The sequence below is a fragment of the Myodes glareolus genome, chromosome 3 (assembly GCF_982192425.1).
Source record: "Myodes glareolus chromosome 3, mMyoGla1.1, whole genome shotgun sequence".
Taxonomy (NCBI): Eukaryota; Metazoa; Chordata; class Mammalia; order Rodentia; family Cricetidae; genus Myodes; species Myodes glareolus.
Genome location: NC_142028.1, coordinates 10,879,946 through 10,899,683, shown reverse-complemented (window position 1 = coordinate 10,899,683; position 19,738 = coordinate 10,879,946). Strand labels below are relative to the sequence as shown.

Here is a 19,738-nt window from a genome sequence, read left to right as displayed (position 1 = left end):
TGTACAAAGAGTGTTCCACAGTATTCTCCCCTTTTGTCTAACTAAAAAAGGTTCTACTTTTAAAATAAGGAAAATATATACAACAAAAATACATATCAAGAAAAAATTACAATTCCAATATCCAGTCCACTTTTATTTGGCAAAATGAGAGAAAATACTCTATTATTCATCTTATCTTTACCAATATAAAATTTTATACCTAGTTTACATTTTATTATAACTAAGGAAAATTTTAGTTATGACTATCTAGTCTCCAAGTCTATCAAAGAACCTAGAGGGGTGGAATGTTACCTAACAGCAGGGACATTGGCTTGACAGTCACCAAAAGTTTTTCTGTAATATTGAAGAATCCTTCTTTGGCCTACAGGTCTAGTGTATCTGACAAACTTTAATTAGAAACAAAGAAATTTGAAGCACTGTCCTACTTTTCTTGGCAAAGTTTGGCAGCTACTTTCTTTTGTATCCAGCTGACCCTGTTTGGCCAATACACTGTCAGCAATTTCATCAAGCGTATTTTTTTTGTACAAATAGTTAGCATTTGCCATAATCAAAGCAAACTACATATGGAGTTTCTTCAATGCCCATCACCTTTTCTGAAAGAGATTGGTGCGGCCAGGAACAGAGATGTCTCATTGACATGAAAAGACTCTGGTTATTAAGCATATTAAATGACATATTTTGTAGCTCTTTGAAATGTTTTAAGACCATCTATATATCTAAATATATCTGTGTATGTCCTTAAAAGCATACCTAACATGACTATTAGTTTGACTATTATAGATGACCATTAATCTTTATTTCTTAACTATACATTACATTTTAAAATGAGCTGCATAAACACAATATCTTAAAGAAGAGTAGAAATTTACATACAGTATAACAAAATTAACTTTAAATTTGTACTAGCAAACCAAAATCCATACCTATGTAAAATTTAAGATTAGTAATTGTTTTGGGGATTAAAGTATATTCATCAATCTACCCTTTAATCTATCATTTCTATATTGCTCCTTTTGTTTCACAACAAAACCCCAGAATCTAATCTCCTTTGTTTAACATTTTTTCCAGACTATTACCAAAAGCAACTTGTAGCAAACCTCCTCTTAAATAAGAGAAAGGAGACTAGGATGTTGCTGATGGTTCCATTTTTATGTGTTTAGAACCTTATTAAAACTTTCTCAGTTTTTATGTGGATGTACATGGCCTCCTGTTGGGCACCAATAGTAGATGGACTTTACTTTCTTGTCTGTTTGTTCCCAAATAACCAACAATGATACTTAATACTAACCATAAATGATTGGCTGATAGCTCAGGTTTATTACTAACTCTTGCAACTTAAGTTAATCAATTTATATTAATATATGTGTTGTCACATGGCTTATGGCTTGGCTTTACCTGTCCTCCAGCATGTCTTACTCCCTCTATGTCTCCCCAGACTCTTCTAACTCTGCACTTCTTCTTCCCAGAATCCTCTGTGCCCTGGCTCTCCTGCACAATTTCTCCTGCCCAGCTTTAGGCTAGTCAGATCCTTATTAGCCAATGAGAGTAATATTTGCAGTGTACAAAGATTGTTCTACAGCAATCAGGCTCTTCAGAACTAGACCCATGTCTCTTCATGACTATTTTTATCTTTATAATTTGATTCACTTTATTCTTCCCCACTAATCTCTTATTGACACCCTTTATAGTAACCATGACTACTGTGTGTGGAACTTTCAAAATACCCTTTCATCTCATACTCCTGAATCTTTTAGTGGAGAGTTCTGTTCCACTTTCCGTTAGTGTAGTCCTGAGAATCTCATCAAAGACATGGCTTCTCTTCAGTGATGCTCCTCCTCACTGACTCCCCGATTGCTCAGAACCCACCAAATACATGATAGTCTCTTTATAACCATAGTAATTAATCTTCCTGAACATATAAGTGATTGCTGTATAAACAAATCTAAGGGTCTATCTCATCAGAACTGTAAGAACTTCAAAAGATTTATTTCTAAATTAGAGTTACAATATAGTAGGCCAAAATAAGGCACAAGTTTTCACTTGTTTTCAATACAAACCTTAGTCAAATTACTTCTCATTTGAAATTCTTACAGAGCTGGAGAATTGATTTTTATTGGTAATGGAAAACGTTCAGTTACATTTAGAAATAATTATCCATTTTGTTTTAGAATTCTTAGAAATTTGATGGCTACAGTTGTATTCAGATCTCTCTGCATCTCCTTTTATTCAATAGTGCGTGAAGTACATTTTATATGTTTTTGACCCCATAGGTCAAAGGGTATGGTACTATTAAGAGTTATGGCCTTGTTGAAGTAGGTGGTATTAAGTTGAAAAAAAACCTAAAAAACAAAGATTGCATGTTAGGATTTATAAAACATACTTTGGTTTCCTCATCTTTACATGCCAACTGTCATTATCAATATTGTCTTTCAGGATGATTTCTGACTGGCTTGTTATAATTATTCATTCCAGGCAGCATCCGAATAACTCCTGCTGATGCACGTTGGGTTGGTGCCTGGTGGCTCAGTTTTCTTGTGTCTGGATTATTAGCCGTTATTGCTTCTATACCCTTCTTTTTTCTACCAAAAATTCCAAAGACATCGCAGAAGCAAAGGAAAAACTCATCATCTCCAAATGTACTCCAAACAGATAAAGAAAAGAATCACATGACTAATTTGTTCAAACAGGAGAAAAAAGCTTCTGCCAACATGACTGGTAAGGATTTCATAGTTAGTCTATGTGAAGATGTTAACCCCACTGAGACTTAAGAATATTTAAAAACAACATGTTTTACGAAGAAGCCATAATCAAAGTTACAATTTAGAAAAGGTAGATAAAAGTAGCCAAGACAATGAGGTCTTAACAGCTCCTTTCAAATTGGAGGAAAGAGAGAGAAATATATCGGGAGAGCAGGGGAGAGGGGAACAAATTAGAAAAAATGACACAAAAACATATTGATATAAATACTTTAGTAAAAGTCATATCTTTGAATTCTACTCTGAAACTTTAAAATGGAAGGAAGCAGAGGTAATTGGTGAAATAACAAAAACAAAAATTAAAGCCAGTTATATATAATGGTTCTGGTGATCAGGAATTCAATTTTAGCCTGGACTATGAAACCAAGGTAAAATTGTTCTCAAAAATACTAGTAACAAAACCTAAATCAGTGGAATATTTTATTATGGTTTATGTTTATTGTTAATTTAACAAAACACAGAATCACCCAGAAAGTAAGCTCCTGGGCATGTCTTTGAGAGTGACATAAAAAATCATGTTACTACATGTTAATATATAGGAAATATCATGTGCAAGATTCATATTTCAGAATATCTCCTAATACTTAATTCAAAACTAAATATTTGTTGAATGATCAGGCAAAGAATATTAGAATGTAACTCATACTAGGCAAGGGTTCTACAGCCCCAGGGTTTTTAAATTTAACATCGACTTTAAAAAGAACATGTCAGGGGATAGCTGAGAAAGATTACTGATTAAAAGCACTTATTGCTCTTGCAGAGATCCCGTTAAGTTCCCAGAACTCCCACTGTGGTTGCTAACTGTTGTAACTCTCACATAGAGAATCCAATGCCCTTTTCTCACACACACACACACACACACACACACACACACACACACACACACAAATATGTCTCTTTTCTTTAAAGTATATCAATAAAATTATAACCAGGTATAGTTGCACATGGCTCAAATCCCATCACACGGATGACAGAGATGAGTTTCTTAGTGTTCCTGTGTTAATATGGCCTGTGACTCATCATTATTCTTTGCTTCTTGTTGTTTTACCCTATGGTAGGTGACTTCAATGACACCATATTTGCTTGGGCAGTGTTCTGTAGAAAAACTGCATTTCAGGGATCAACGAGTTAGAATCATCACAAATTAAACATGCTTACAACTTCTGAATGTCATTATTCTTATTCCCATGGTCAAGAGATTATTTAAATTTCTGTTTAATGTATTGCTTCCTTGACATAAAATTACATTATTACATGCTGATCACTAGGAAACATCATTTTCAAGATTCATATTTCAAAAAAATCCCCTGGTACCCAACTCAAAACTAAATATTTATTGAATGAACAGGTAATTGTATTGATAGGTATGAAAGACTAAGAGTACGGAGAACTACCAAGCATCCACTGGACAAATAAAACCAAAGAACAGGAGAGACCAAAAACTAATTTTCATAAAAAAATAACCAATACATAATATAAATGTGGAAAGTTTTGAAGAGATATCTTTACAAATCTGTTTAGAGAAAGATTTAAGAATACCCTCTAATTTACTGTTCTATGTATTTGTGACTTAAATTACACGCATAATAAGTAGAATAGAATGTAAGGAATGTTTAAGTTGTATTACAATACTTTCTTCACTCTTGTTATTTTTGAGGTTTTCTAAAGTCTCTGAAAAGTATTCTTACCAACCACCTGTATGTTATATTCTTGGTACTGACTTTACTACAAATCAGCAGTTTTATTGGCTCCTTTACTTACCTCTTCAAGTTTATAGAACAACAGTTCTCCCGGTCAGCATCAGAAGCGAACTTTGTATTAGGTAAGGCAGACTGTTTTCTATTTTGTTTTATAGACGACTGATAAACTGTTGACATGAATGATATGAGAGAGAACAGTCAGAAGCATCTTGAAGAGTCCAGAGCAAATAGAAGTAGACAGAATATGGCCAGCTGACTGAATCTGGCCAGGGCTCTTTACAGAAAATTCCAGGGGATAAAGAATAAGAGAAAACACAGTGAGAGAAACAGGGGCACGGTATGGAGAGGGCTAGGAGGAGGAAGGAAGCTGAGGGGTGTAAGGATATATCAAAAAAAAGGACCATGAGTAGCTTGGGGGGGGCGCAGATCACTAGCCAGAGGAAGTTTAGGTTAGGAGACGAGGTAAAAAGGGCTAGAACTGGCATGGACTTTGAAATGAACAACAGGGAGTTGTGATACTGAGGGAACATGGATGTTGGTGTGAGCTTTGATATGCTAATAGTCACCACAAACAGTCAGCTGTCTGTCCCTTCTACCAGTGCTAAGAGAAATGATTCCTCTTGGCAGAGGGGAAACATCTTCACAAGTTCCCCCCAAATGCAAGCTTTTATCTTTCTTAATCACCAGAAATCCAACTACAGTCCAGGTTGATCTCATTTCTGGATAGTTGGACTACCAAAGCATGCCTGTACCCACGTTCACCCCACTCATGCAGACACACACGTACATGCACATAAATAAATAATGAAATAGTTTCAATCTTAAAAACTTTTAGGTGGTGAAGCTTAAAATATATTGCCCTTATTGATTTATAGAAGGGGATTTTCCTCATAAAATTCACTTGTTAAAAAGAGAACTTCTGACTTCTTTTACCAGGAAATGAGGCCTTTCTTTTAGGCAGGAAGATATTATTTTTTTATTTTTCCAAATAGGGCATGATTTTCCATCTCCATTCTGGTTATTCATTTCTACTTAAGAAGCAACAAAAATGAAGGGCTTATGTGGGCACACTGTATTTCATATGTAAAGACAACAGGCAAACCTTATTTATATAATGACAACATCTTTCTTTTATTTACAGGAATTATAACCCTACCTGCTATGGCATCTGGGATGTTTTTAGGAGGCTATATCATTAAAAGATTCAAATTGACCATGATTGGAATTGCCAAGTTTGCCCTTTTCACCACTTCAATGTCTTACGTGTTTCATCTGTTAAATTTTCCTCTAATCTGTGAAAACAAATCACTTGCTGGTCTAACCTTGACTTACGATGGGTTTGTATATATCATTTTATCAACAGAGTGATGCATTGATTCCAATTAGAAGACTGCATATGAGGAAAAATAGGGCTGAAAATAGTTTCCAATAAACTTCACTTAGTCAGTTAGCAAGAATTCTGTTAGTTAACAAGTTAATAAGAATAAGTTACAATTCATAAATTCCCCCAAACAATCACTTTTTTTGAGAGTTCACAAAATCAGTTTTTATCTCTCCTTTAAAGAAAAGCTGGGTTATGTTGATCATGCCATTTTTAGAGTGTTTACAATATGTCATGGGTACCTTTGTCATGGGCACATTTTCCCCTTGAACAGAGTTTATACAGCCAACCATGCCTGGACATTACCTCGCTGGCTGTCATTGACTCAAATTTGGAGTTTTGGACTTCAACACTCTTGGTTTTTCCCACTGCATCTTGACCAGGGTGTGAGTGTAGGTGGAGGGAAACTTCACAGCCATGGCTGTGCAACCTACATCTAGTGTTCATTTTAACAGACACCCATATGAGAAACCAGTTCCTTACACCAAACTGGATTTTCATGCTCTATGAACTGGCAATGCTACTGTCCCCATTGGGACATCTGGGTATTCCATGTAGCTGTATTTTTGCTTTGCCACTGTCAGTACATACTGAGAAGCATTACTGATACTTTATCTGCCCTAAGGCCAGGGCTTGGGGTCTCCCGCACAGCTTATCTAGCAGCTTAAATAGGCTCACACGCCAGTAACATGCACAGAATTCTCATCAGTTCTCTTTTGGGTAGGAGTTTTCAGGCTCGCTAGCCTTTTCCTTCTTCTTCATTTTCCTCCCCGCTGTACTGGCTTCATCTTTCCCTACCATTTACCCCCTTGCTGCTTTTCTATTCTTCCTCCTCTTTCCTTTCTTCTATATCATTTCACTCTTTCCTTCCTTCCTTCCCTCTGTTTTTCTCATTTCATCTCTGTCCTGTCTCTGACATGTCTCTCATCATGTGTCTCCAGAATGAACTCAGTGGACTCTCACATAGATGTACCACTTTCGTATTGCAACTCAGACTGCAGTTGTGATAAAAATCAATGGGAACCCATCTGTGGGAAGAATGGAGTGACCTACATTTCCCCTTGTCTGGCAGGATGCAAATCTTCTGGTGTTAATACGAACTCTAATAGTACAGTGAGTATCAGTTTTCATTTTGTCCCTTTCCTTTCTCATAACTGCACTACAGATTTCACGGTTACTTATCAAATCTTTCTAGAGCCAAGATATCCAATAAAAAGAAGCAAGAATAGGTTACTATATGATCTCTGCTGTGAAGCATGGGAGATTAACAAGTCTCCACATGAAATCCTGCTTGGAACACTATCCTAACTATCTGTTTCTCAAATTATAATTCCTTAAATTCTACTACTTCGTTTCCAAATTCTCATTTTCAAGAGTCCGAATATTGACTTTGGGAACCTGGATATAGGCTTTCTGAAAACACTTTTCTTACTCAAGCAGGTAACTGTCATCAGTGAGAATTCCTTAAACCTAAGGAATTCTGTTCTGCTGAAATTTATGATTATGACTCTGGGCTCCCTTCCCTCGTGACTCTCTGAAAAGCAGTGCTGACTTCATGCTTACTTGACAGTCCAAGTCTCCCCTGTCAGTTCTGAATTTCCCAACGCTTGGGTTTCTACCCAGAAATTATAATATCATTTTCACATATGCCTAATGTATCCCATAACAATCCACTTTGTTTAAAACATCCCTTTCCCTATGAACTATGAGTTATCCTTAGTCAACTGCTAACTACTAATCATGAAAATCGTTATGGTGTTGTACATATTGCTAATTTATTTAAAATTTCAGAAAGTTGGGCCGTTTTCTCCTTTTACCTTTCCCTAATTCAAACACTGGGTATACAACCAGTTCTGACTTTCTGTTTATGAGACAGGACCTTAGTATGTAGCCAAGGCTACCCTTACACACAGGATCTTCTTGCCTCAGCTACTTAAGTGCTGGAATTATAGACATGCACTGCAATATATGGCATGATCCCTGCTTCCCACCCAACCCTGTATGGTTCAACACATTTGTGTAAGTGGTTTTCATTTCAGATTTTGGCCCCATGGAAACTATCATATGCCTTTAGTCTCTGGGAAACCCTCCCACAAGGCATGTGACTGACACCTTGCAGGAAGTTTTAAATGGAGTAAGTAAATGTGATACAGAACATAAAAGTTAGAGAAAGGCAACTATGGAAAAGAACTTGTCTGAATGAAGAAATTATGAATAGTTTCAAACACTCTTTTTTCAATTCTTTCATAACTTTGACAATGGAAATGAATTATTAGGAGCAACTAAATTTTCTTGTCTAGAAATAAATACAGAGAAGTATATTGTTTTTCAGTTATTAAACAACTATGTTTTAGAAGTTTTAAAACTGTAAACACTATTTCAAGAATGGAAGAAACTTTTAAAAATATAATGGGACATATGTAGAGCAGTTTCACATTTTGCGAGCATGTTCTGTAACTTTTCAAATCTGTCTCTTAGCTATTCTATGACTGCAGTTGTATCAGAGATTCTGATATCCAGAACAGCAATTTCTCAGCCCATTTGGGTGAATGCCCAAGAAAGAAGTGCAAAAACAACTATTACTTTTATATAGCTTTGCAAGTCTTGAGTTCTTTCTGTACTGCAACGGGAAGCACCTCTCTTATGATGATTCTGATGAAGTGAGTATATTTTTTTTCATACATGTGTGTGCATTTCTGTGTGGGGTACACATGTGGAGCAGACTCATATGTGGGTGCCCATTTACAGTTCAGATAATTATGTCCGGCATTGATCTTCAAGTACCTCCCACTCCTACCATGGAGATCAGGTAATTTCCTATGCTTTCAAGAACCTGCTGTTACCTGTATGATCACAGATGGAAATGCAGATGAATTCTGTAGACACACCCTCATATCCTTACATTTACTTTCCTCCCCTAAGTATTAATATTCTCTTTATTTTACTAACAGTATAAAGGAAGCAGAAAGAAAAAAAAAACTTGAGTATAATTTTTACAAGGGTCAAAGGTGGGTATTCAGGTACTGACACGAGGCTCTTGGTCAAAAAAAAAAAAAAACAACCATGGATGTCCCATGTAGTCTTCCAGTTTTTCAAGCCAAGTGTGGGCTGAAACCTTTGTACCACAGTCAAAGCAAAGTTTCCTGGATCTTGGTCTAGGAGGTTACTTCTAGGTCATGAAGTATATGTGAGAAACAGGAGCAGTCTTGTGCCTGATGTGTCATGTGCAAATCTCCATGCTGCTGTACTCTGGTACTGATGTAAGTCAGTCAACATGCCATGGACCATTCAAGCACACCTTAAAGAGTTGCTCTGCCCATAATTCCCATTATGGCATTGTGGTGAACTGTGTTATTTTTTATTCATCAGTTTTTCATTTATTTTACATACCAACCACAGTTCTCCCTCCCTCCTCTCCTCCCACTCCCTCCATCGTCTTCCCTCCACCCTCCCCATCCAGTCCTCCTCTACCTCCATTCAGATGGTGTAAGGCTCCCATGGGAATAAACAATGAAGGGCATTGTCGACCAGTAGTTAGAATTAACCAGACCAGCTCAAAAACAACAAATGTAATTTAATAGAAGGAGAAACTCACATGATCAGGGTCCAGTGAGCACCACACACAGCCGCACAGCCGAGAGAGTGAGAGAGCAAGTGCTCCTGGATCCCCAGGTCTTTTTTCCCTGGCCCCAGGCGGCCACACCCTAGCCAAATGTGATTGGCTGAGCTTCCCCATCAAAGCAAAGCATAGTACATCAAGCTGATATAGCTCCTTCTTGGGCACCAAGACTGAAGAAGGCATACCACCACAGGGAATAGGCAGGTATCATGGACAGGTTCTGTCTTGCCAGGGGCCCTTATAAGAGGCCACATCACACAACTGTCATCCAGATATAGAGGGTGAACATCGATCCCATGCTAGTTCCCCAACTGTCAGTCCAGAGTCTGTGAGCTCCAGCATGCTTAGTTCAGCTGTCTCTATGGGTTTCCCCATTGGAGCTTGGCCCAGTAGTTGGCCATGGATATCTGCATCGACTTCCATCAGATATTGAACAAAGGCTCCATAATGACAATTAGGGTTGTCACCAATCTTATTACAAGGAAGACCCATTCAGTCACCCTCTCCACTCTTTGTTGGAGGGAGTGGGCCATTTGTTGGTCCCCAGCTAGTTTAGACTCAAATAATCACACAAAACTGTATTATTTAAATCACTGCTTGGCCCATTAGCTGTAGCCTACTAATAGCTAACTCTTACATATTAATTTAATCCATCTCCATTAATCTGTGTATTGCCACATCGCAATAGTTTACCAGCAAAGTTTTGGCATGCCTGAGTTTGGTGGTGGCTCCATGGCTTCTCCCTGACTCTTCCCTTCTTTTTCCCAACCTTCAGTTCCATCTTCCCTGTCTACCTCTGCTCTACCCTGCCATAGGCTCAAGCCAGCTTTCTTTATTAACCAATTGTATTCACAGCATACAGAGGGAAATCCCACAACAACTCTTTCCAGGAATCTATCTTCTTGTGGACTCCTTGGAGTTTTCCTGGCATCAGTTTTCTTCCCAACCCTACAATGGCCCCCTCTTTTAAGGTATCTCTCCTGCTACTCTCTCACTCTCTCCCACTCCCAACTTGTCTCTCTTTATCCCTTTTCCTTCTCATCTACTCCCACCATCCTCAATTTACCCAGGACATTTTTTTCATTTCATCTTCCCAGGGAGACCCATAAGTTCCTCTCTTGGTCTTCCTTGCCACCTAACCTCTGTGGGGTTGAGGATTGTAGACTGGTTGTCCTTTGCCTTACATCTAATATTTACTTATGAGTGACTATATACTGTATTTCTTTTTCTGGGTCTGGGTTACTTCACTCAAAATTATTTTTTTTAGTTCCATCCATTTGCCTGCAAATATCATGATCTCATTGTTTTTTTTTATGGCTCAGAAACAAGCCATTGTGTAGATATACCATATTTTCTTTATCCATTTTTTGGTGGAGGGCCATCTAGGTTGTTTCTATGTTCTGGCTATTATGAATAATTTTGCTATGAACATAGTTGAGCAAGTATTATTGTGGTATAGTTGAACATCCTCAGGGTATATGCCCAAGAGTGGTTTCACTGGGTCTTGAGGTAGATTGATTTGATAATTTGCTGAGAAATGGCCATACTGATTTCCAAAGTGACTCTAAAAGTTTGCACTCCCACCAGCAGTGGAGGAGTGTTCCCCTTACTCAACATCCTCTCTAATATAGACTGTCATTAGCATTTTTGATCTTAGCCAGTGGCAACATTGTATCTCAGAGTAGTTTTGATTTGCATTTCCCTAATAGCTAAGAATGCTGAACACTTCTTTAAATGTATCTCAGCCTTTTGAGATTCTTCTGTTGAGAATTCTCTGTTTAAATTTGTATACCATTTTTAAATGGGATTATTTTGTAACTTGATGTCTAGTTTCTTGAGTTTTTTATGTATTTTGGAGATTAACCCTCTGTCAAATTTGTGGTTTTTGAAGATCTTATTCCATTCTGTAGGCTTCTGTTTTGTCTTATTGAGAGTGCCCTTTGCATTACAGAAGTTTTTCAGTTTCACAAGGTCCCATTTATTCATTGTCGATTTCAGTGTCTGTGCTACAGGTGTTATATTCGAGAAATAGTTTCCTGTGCCAACATATTCAAGGGTACTTCCTACTTTCCCTTCTATTAGCTTTTGTGTAACTGGATTTTTGTTGTGGTCTTCAGTCCATTTGGACTTGAGTTTTGTGCACAGCAATAGATATGAATCTATTTACTTTCTTGTACATGTTGCCATCTAGTTACGCCAGCGCCATTTATGGAAGATACTTTCTTTTTTCTGTTGTAAATTTTTGAATTCTGTGATGTGGGACTTCTCTCTGTGTTCTGTGATTGCCATTAGTTAATAAAGAAATTGTCCTGGCCTGTTAATAGGGCAGAACTTAGGTAGGCAGGGAAGAAGGAACTAACTTCTGGGAGGAAGAAAGTAGAGTCAGGGAGATGCCATGAGTCTGCCACCAAAGTAAAACATGCTGCTGAAACTTAGCTGGTAAGCCACTGCCACATGGAAATACACAGATTAATAGAAATGGGTTAAGCTTAGATATAAGAGTTAGCCAATAAAAAGTTAGAGATAATGGGTCAAGCAGTAATTTAATATATATGGCTTCTGTGTGATTATTTTGGGACTAAGCTAGCCAGGCAGCAGGGTCAAACAAGTGGGCCCTCCTCCTACAATTCTGTGTCAAATATCAGGTGTTCTTTTATTTACGTGGGTTTCAGGTTCTTTGATTCAATTCCATTGATCCACTTGTTTGTTTTTATGCCAATACAAAAATTGTTTTTATTACTGTAGCTCTATAGTGGAGATTGAAGTTAGGATGGTGATAGCCCCAGATAGTTCCTTTTTGTACAGATGTGTTTTAGCTATCCTGGACTTTTTATTTTTTCATATGAAGTTGAGTATTGTTCTTTCCATGTCTGTGAAGAATGATGTTGGGATTTTTATACGGATTGTGTTAAATCTGTTGATTGGTTTTGGCAAAATGGCTATTTTTACTATGTTAATCCTACCTAGCCATGAGCATGGGAAATCTTTCCATTTTGTTAAATCATCAATTTCCTTTTTCAATGACTTAAAATTCTTGTCTTATAGATCTTTCACTTGTTTGATTAGAGTCACTCCAAGATTTTTTATATTATGTGTGACTATTACAAAGGACATTATTTCTCTGATTTCTTTCTTGTTCCATTTATCATTTGTAGATAGGAAGGCTACTGATGGTCTTTACTTAATCTTGCATCCAGCCACATTACTGAAGAAATTTATCAGTTGTAAGAATTTTCTGGTAGAATTTTTTTTGGGTCATTCATGTATACCATTGTATCAAATGCAGATAATGAAAGTTTGAATTCTTCCTTTTCAATTTGTATTTCCTTGATTTCTTTTTGTTGCCTTATTGCTCTAGCTCAAGTACTATGTTGAATAAATATGTAGAGAGTGGACAGCCTTGTCTTGTCCCTGATTTTGATGGAATATTTTTGGGCCTCTCTCCATTTAACTTGATGTTGGCTAATGGCTTGCTCTATATTGCCTTTATTAGGTTTAAGTATGCTCAATGTATGCCTGTTCTCTCCATAATCTTCATCATAAAGGGATGATTGATTTTGTCAAAGGCTTTCTCAGCATCTAATGAGATAATAGTATGGAATTTTTTCATTTCAGTTTGCTTATTTGGTAGATTACACTGACAGATTTTGCATATTGAACCAACTCTGAATCTTTGGGATGAAGCATACTAGGTCATGGTGGATGATTTTTTAAATGTGCTCTTGGATTCAGTTTGCCAGTATTTGCTGAGAATTTTTGCATTAATGTTCATGAGTGAGATTGGTCTGTACTTACTTTTCTTTGTAGCATCTTTGTTTGATTTGGGTATCGGGGTAACTGAAGCCCCATAAAAATAATTTGTCAATATTCTTCCTGTTTCTATTGTGTGGAACGATTTGTAGGTATTGGTATTAGCTCTTCTTTAAAATTCTGATAGAATTTTGCACTGAAATTACCTAGCCCTGGGTTTCTTATGGTTCAGAAGATGTTCTATGTCTTCATCTATTTCCTTGGGTGTTTTAGGTCTGTTTAAGTTGTTTATCTGGTTTTGATTTAATTTTGGTTTGTAGTACTTATCAAGAAAGTGGTCCATTCCCTTTAGATTTTCCAATTTTGTGAAGCACATAACCTGACAATTCTTGGAATTTCCTCAGAGTCTGTTATTATGTCTCTCTTTTCATTTCTGATTTTGTTAATGTGAATATTTGCTCTCTGCCTTTTGCTTCTTATGGATATGGGTTGACTATCTTGTTGATTTCCTAAAGAAGCAACTCTTTGTTTCATTGATTCTTTGTATTGTTCTCTTTGTTTCTATTTTATTGATTTCAGACCTGAGTTTGATTATTTTCTGCCATCTATCACTCCTGGGTGCATATGCTTCTTATTGTTCTAGAGTTTTCAGGTGTGCTGTCAAGTCACTAACGGGAGATTTCTCCAAATTCTTTATGTAGGAACTTAGTGCTATGAACTCTTGTAATGAGGCCGCTTGTTAGTTCCTAGCTGCTCAGCCCCAAAATGACCATGCAGAAACTGTATTAATTAAATCAGTGCTTGGCTCTTAAGTTCTAGCTTTTTATTAGCTAACTTTTACATCTTAATTTAACCCATTTCTAATAATCTGTGTATCGCCATGTGGTTGTGGCTTACCAGATAAAGTTCCTTCTGGCTCCAGCGGGAATATGTGGCTTCTCCCTGGCTTCGCCTCCTTTCTCCCAGATTTCAGCTTAGTTTTCCCTGCCTAACTAAGTTCTGCCCTGCTATATGTCAAAAGCAGTGTCTTAATCCATTAATGGCACTCACAGCATATAAAGAGTGATCCCAAATCACTTCTCTTTTTCTGTTTAAATAAAAAGAAGGTTTTAACTTTATCATAGTAAAATTACAGATAACAAAACAAGTGTCAAACAAGAATTACAACTACAACATTTATATCTACGCTATCCTCTATCATAACTAAGGAAAACTACAAATATTACTATTTACTCTTCAACTCAATCAAAGACTCCAGAAGGATATAATATTATCTAAGTAAATAGGAATTGCATTGTATGCAACTTCCAGAACTTTAGAATTGATAGACATATCTTGCTGCCTGGACACACACAAAGCTCTTCTGTATCATTGGGGCATCCATCTTCAGCCTACTGGCCCATAGTGCTGGACAGACTTTTCCCTGAAGATGAAAATTTCAGTCACTTTCTTCTGTGTCCTGCAGAATGTCTAGTAGACTCTTTCATGAAACAGAAACCCCAAAGGATTGTCTCTCCTTTAGTCAAGTTTAGCAGTTGTTTCTCTGTGGGTCCTGCATGTCCCAAGCTGTCCAGGCAAGAGCAGTTTTTTGCCCAAATGGCTAACCAATGCCATAAGAAGCCCTTCCAATGCCCATCTTTCTCCTGAAGTAATTGGTGTTGCCAGGAGCAGATGTGTCTCACTGTCATGAAAAGTCCTAATTTTTTAAAACATTTAAATGCAATATTCTGAAGGTCTCTGAAAGATTTGAAGAATACCTAACTGAAATATATCTTTATATATCTTTAAAACTTAACTAACATGAGTATAAGCTTGACTATTATAGATGAATATTTATTAACTTAAATTTTTTAATTATACATTATATTTTTAAATGAAATACACTATATTTTAATCAAGAGCAGAAGTATACATATAACAGAATTGAGCTTAAATTTTTATCAATAAGGCAAGGTCAATACCAATACAAAGTATCCATCTCTATAGTCTATTTTCCATTAAATATAAACAAACACTTATAAAGACTATTTGGGATATGGGCATAGTTTTCTCCAAACTGTTTCCTGCTGTTTATTGAGAGAAGTAATAATCAAGGCAAGTTTTCAGGGGATCTTGGTTCATCAAACCATATTAGTCTGGAAACAATCTACAGGTTCTTATCCTTTGTAGAAATAAAATAAGAACATTTTTCCCCCTAAAGTAACGTATCCTTAGACTCAAATTCTGAAGTCAAGATACCTTTATAATATATATGCTGGTTGAGCTTAGCAGCCTGCATGATGGAATATCTCTCTGTACTTAACTACTTCACAGTCAAGAAAAGTCAAGGAAATCACAATAATATATATAATCTACACTCTCTGTGAATTTTCCATCCAAGAGCATGGGAGATTCTTCCATTTTCTGTTGTCTTCTTCAATTTCTTTCTTCAATGCCTTAAAGTTCTTGTCAAATATATCTTTCACTTCTTTGGTTAGAGTTACCCCAAGATATTTTATGCTATTTGTAGCTATCATAAAAGGTGAAGATTTTCTCATTTCCCTCTCTGCTTCTCTATCCTTTGTGTATAGGAGGGCTACTGATTTTTTTTTGAGTTGATCTTGTAACCTGCCACATTACTGAATGTATTTATCAGCTGTAGGAGTTGTTTGGTAGAGTTTTTGGGGTCACTAATGTACACTATCATATAATCTGCAAATAATGAAAGTTTGACTTCTTCCTTTCTGATTTGAATCCCCTTGATCTCCTTATGTTGTCTTATTGCTATTGCTAGAACTTCAGCACTCTGTTGAAGAGATATGGTGAGAGTGGACAGCCTTGTTTTGTTCCTGATTTTAGTGGAATGGCTTTGAGTTTCTCTCCATTTAATTTGAAATTAGCTGTTGGCTAGCTATATATTGCTTTTATTATATTTAGGTATGATCCTTGTATCCCTAACCTCTCCAAAACCTTTATCATAAAGGGGTGTTGAATTTTGTCAAATGCTTTTTCAGCATCTAATGAAATGATCATATTTTTTTCTTTCAGTTTATTGTATATGATGGATTACATTGATAGATTTTCTGGATGAAGCCTACTTGATCGAAATTGATAATTTTTTGATGTGTTATTGGATTCTGTTTGCCAGAATTTTATTGTGAATTTTTGCATCGATGTTCATGAGTGAGATTGGTCTGTAATTCTCTTTCTTGGTTGGGTCTTTGTGTGGTTTTGGAATCAGGGTGATTGTAGTTTCATAAAAAGTGTTTGGCAATGACTCTTCTGTTTCTATTATGTGAAACATATTAAGGAGTATAGGTATCAGTTCTTCTTGGAATTTCTGATAAAATTCTGCATTAAAACCATCCTGGTTTTTTTGGTCCTGGGCTTTTTTTGGTTGGGAGGTTTTTTATGACAACTTCTATTTCCTCATGACTTATAGGTCTATTTAAATTGTTCACCTGGTCTTGATTTAATTTTGGTAAATTGTATTTATTTAAAAACAAGTCCATTGCTTTTAGATTTTCCAACTTTGTGGCATACAAGCTTTTGTAGTAAGACCTAATGATTCTCTGAATTTCCTCACTGTCTGTTGTTATGTCCCCCCTTTTCATTTCTGATCCTGTTGATTTGTGTGTTCTCTCTCTGCCTTTTGATTAGTTTGGATAAAAGTTTGTCAATCTTGTTGACTTTCTCAAAGAAGCAGCTTTTTGTTTCATTGATTCTTTGGATTGTTTTCTGTGTTTCTATTTTGTTGATTTCAGCCCTCAGTATGATTATTTCCAGTCTTCTACTCCTCCTGGGTGAGTCTGCTTCTTTTTTTTTCTAGAGTTTTCAGCTGTGCTGTTAAGTCTCTAATGTGAGGTTTCTCTGTTTTTTTAATGTGGGCACTTAGAGCTATGAACTTTCCTCTTAGCACTGCTTTCATAGTGTACCATAGGTTTGGGTATGTTGTATCTTTATTTTCATTGAATTCAAGGAAGACTTTAATTTCTTTCTTTATTTCTTCCCTGACCCAGGTGTGTTTCAGTAGCTGACTGTTCAGTTTCCATGAGTTTGTAATGTTTCTTTTACAAATGTGGGTGACCATGTATTTGGAGTATATATGTTAAGAATTGAGACTTCCTCTTTTTTTCTTTCCTTCTTTTTTATTATTACTTAAAAAATACCAATCCAAATTCCCACTCCCCCTTTTTCCCAAGTCCCCTTCCCCTCTCTCCAGAACCCCTCCCCCACCCCTCCAACCCTAAGGTAGTGCCATGCACTCCAACCTGTGGAAAGTCCAAGGTCCTTCCTACTACATCTAGGTTGAGCAAGGTTTACATCCAAAGAGAATAGGATCCCATGAAGCTGGTATATGTAATAGAGACACATCCCATGTCACTATCGGTGGCCCTACAGTCTGCCCCAGTTGTCAGCCTGTCAACTTCCTTCATAGGGGTTTGGTTGTTCCCATGCTCATTCATTCCCAGTTCAGTTGGAGTTGGTGAGCTATCATTAGTTCAAGCAAACTGTCTCAGTGGTTGACCCCCTCATGGTCTTGAATTCCTTGCTCATACTCTCACTCCTTCCACTCTTCAACTGGATCTTGGGAGCTTAGTCCAGTGCTCCAATGTGGTCATTGCCTCTGTTCCCATTTTTTGTTGGATGAAGTTTCTGTGGTGATATTTAAGATAATCATCAATCTGACTACAGGATAAGGTCAGTTCAGACACCCTCTCCTCTATTGTTTAGGGTCTTAGCTGGGGTCATCCCAGTAGGTTCTTGGGCATTTTTCTAGAGTCAGTTTTCTTGTTAACTCCAGAATGGTTCCATCAATCAAGATATCTTTTTCCTTGCTCTAATATCTGTCCTTTTTCCATCTCAACTATCCCATTACCTCACATTCTCTTCAAACCCTCTTCTCCCCTTCCTCCTACCTCCTGACCCTGTGCTCCCAAATTTTTGTCTGATTCTTGTTTCCAGGTGGGTCTCTATATGTTTTTCTTTGGGCTCACCTTATTACTTAGTTTCTCTAGAATCCTGAAATATAGGCTTGTTGCCCATTGTTCATGATTAGTATCCACTTATAAGTGAGTACATACCATATTTGGTTTTTGGGGGTCTGGGTTACCTCACTCAGGATAATGTTTCCTAATTCTGTCCATTTGCATGCAATTTCAAGATGCCATTATTTTCCTCTTGTTGGATTTTTTTCCTGTGAGAATATGAATGTCCTCTATCATTTTCTCATCTTTTCTTACAACTGGTGTGACCTGAACTTGTTCTTCCAACTGTTGTGGTTTTTACCTGTGCCTGATTTTCCAACTGGTATCATTTGTGCATGCATGTGGCCAGATGTGCGTATCATGCATACGAATGTGGGAGAGTATGTGGATTTATATGCACATTATTTTGTCACAGAGATATCATTCTCATTAAGTTGTTGGAGTTGTCCAGCCCACTTTCAGCCAAACATTAATCCTGTCATTAAAGTCCTCCCCACTCTCCAGTTAGCTAAGCCCTCTCCTGGGGTGAAGGTGTACGTGCATCATAAAAACAATTCAGCTTTTGGGTTTCTAATATATAAGCCCAGTTTCCGATCAGAAAACATTAAGATCAGAAACATTAAGGCTTAAGGACTCAAGCAGGAGTGGAGTAAAATCCCTCCCTTCTCCAAGTGCCTCTTGACAAATCTAACATTTGAGAAACACATTTCAGGAAATAAGCCAAGTTACCTTTCCTTCTGACTTACTTTATCTCATTTACAGGATTTACTTTATCTCATTAAACAAAACACAGTCAGAAACAAAAATCCATATTCTTGAACTATAGACATGATTTGTTGTCCCTTGGGAGCAGTGTGCTAAACCTGGGTCACTGTCCTTCAACAACCATTCTGCATTTGCTTTTTATCCTAACATATAACTATATATCATTGATCCAGTGTTTTAGTAAGAATATTTAAGCAGATGTTACATTTCATCCACCCATGGTTCCACATAATTTCATTCTCCTCAATACAGATTCTATTTTAACAGAACTAGGAGTGTTACCAGCTCGATAAACACAGAAAGTTGGAATTATGGAAATGACTTTATAGATATAAGAATATGTTTCTTTTTAATAAACTCATTGTTTAAGATTTATTTTATATTTTACTTATGCATATGTGTGTTTCTGTATAGGGGTATCTATATGTGAGTGCAGGTACATAAAGAGGCCAGAAGAGGGTTGTACATCTCCTGGAGCTAAAGTTACAAGTGATTATGAGCTACACAGTGTGGGTACTGGGAACTAAGAGCTGATCTTCCACAAGAACAGCAAGGACTCTTAACACCATGGCACTTCCCCAGCCCTGAATGAGTGTATTACTGAGAATGGTGATAAATGCTCTAAATCTTTAACATAGTGGCTGTATACAGGAGAGTCCAGAATACATAACTTTCTGGACTCTTCTGGTTATAATATGTGATTTGTGTACCCACATTAATAGATGTCTCTGTTAACATCAGCAATAGAAATTAGGAAACAGTGTATGCTGAGACCTATATCTAGATGCAAGCATCTGGTA

At 36.9% G+C, this 19,738-nt stretch overlaps 1 protein-coding gene across 3 annotated transcripts in view; it reads left to right on the top strand.

The window, feature by feature from the left end:
- Slco1b3 (solute carrier organic anion transporter family member 1B3) overlaps positions 1-19,738 on the top strand; it is a 79,514-nt gene that overhangs the window by 50,188 nt on the left and 9,588 nt on the right. For all 3 annotated transcript variants that reach the window (XM_085687308.2, XM_048432532.3, XM_048432534.3), the window contains 5 exons: positions 2,473-2,715; positions 4,414-4,578; positions 5,598-5,793; positions 6,779-6,950; positions 8,316-8,497. In XM_085687308.2, the coding sequence (XP_085543434.2) occupies positions 2,473-2,715; positions 4,414-4,578; positions 5,598-5,793; positions 6,779-6,950; positions 8,316-8,497 (958 nt within the window). The remainder of the gene's footprint in view (positions 1-2,472; positions 2,716-4,413; positions 4,579-5,597; positions 5,794-6,778; positions 6,951-8,315; positions 8,498-19,738) is intronic.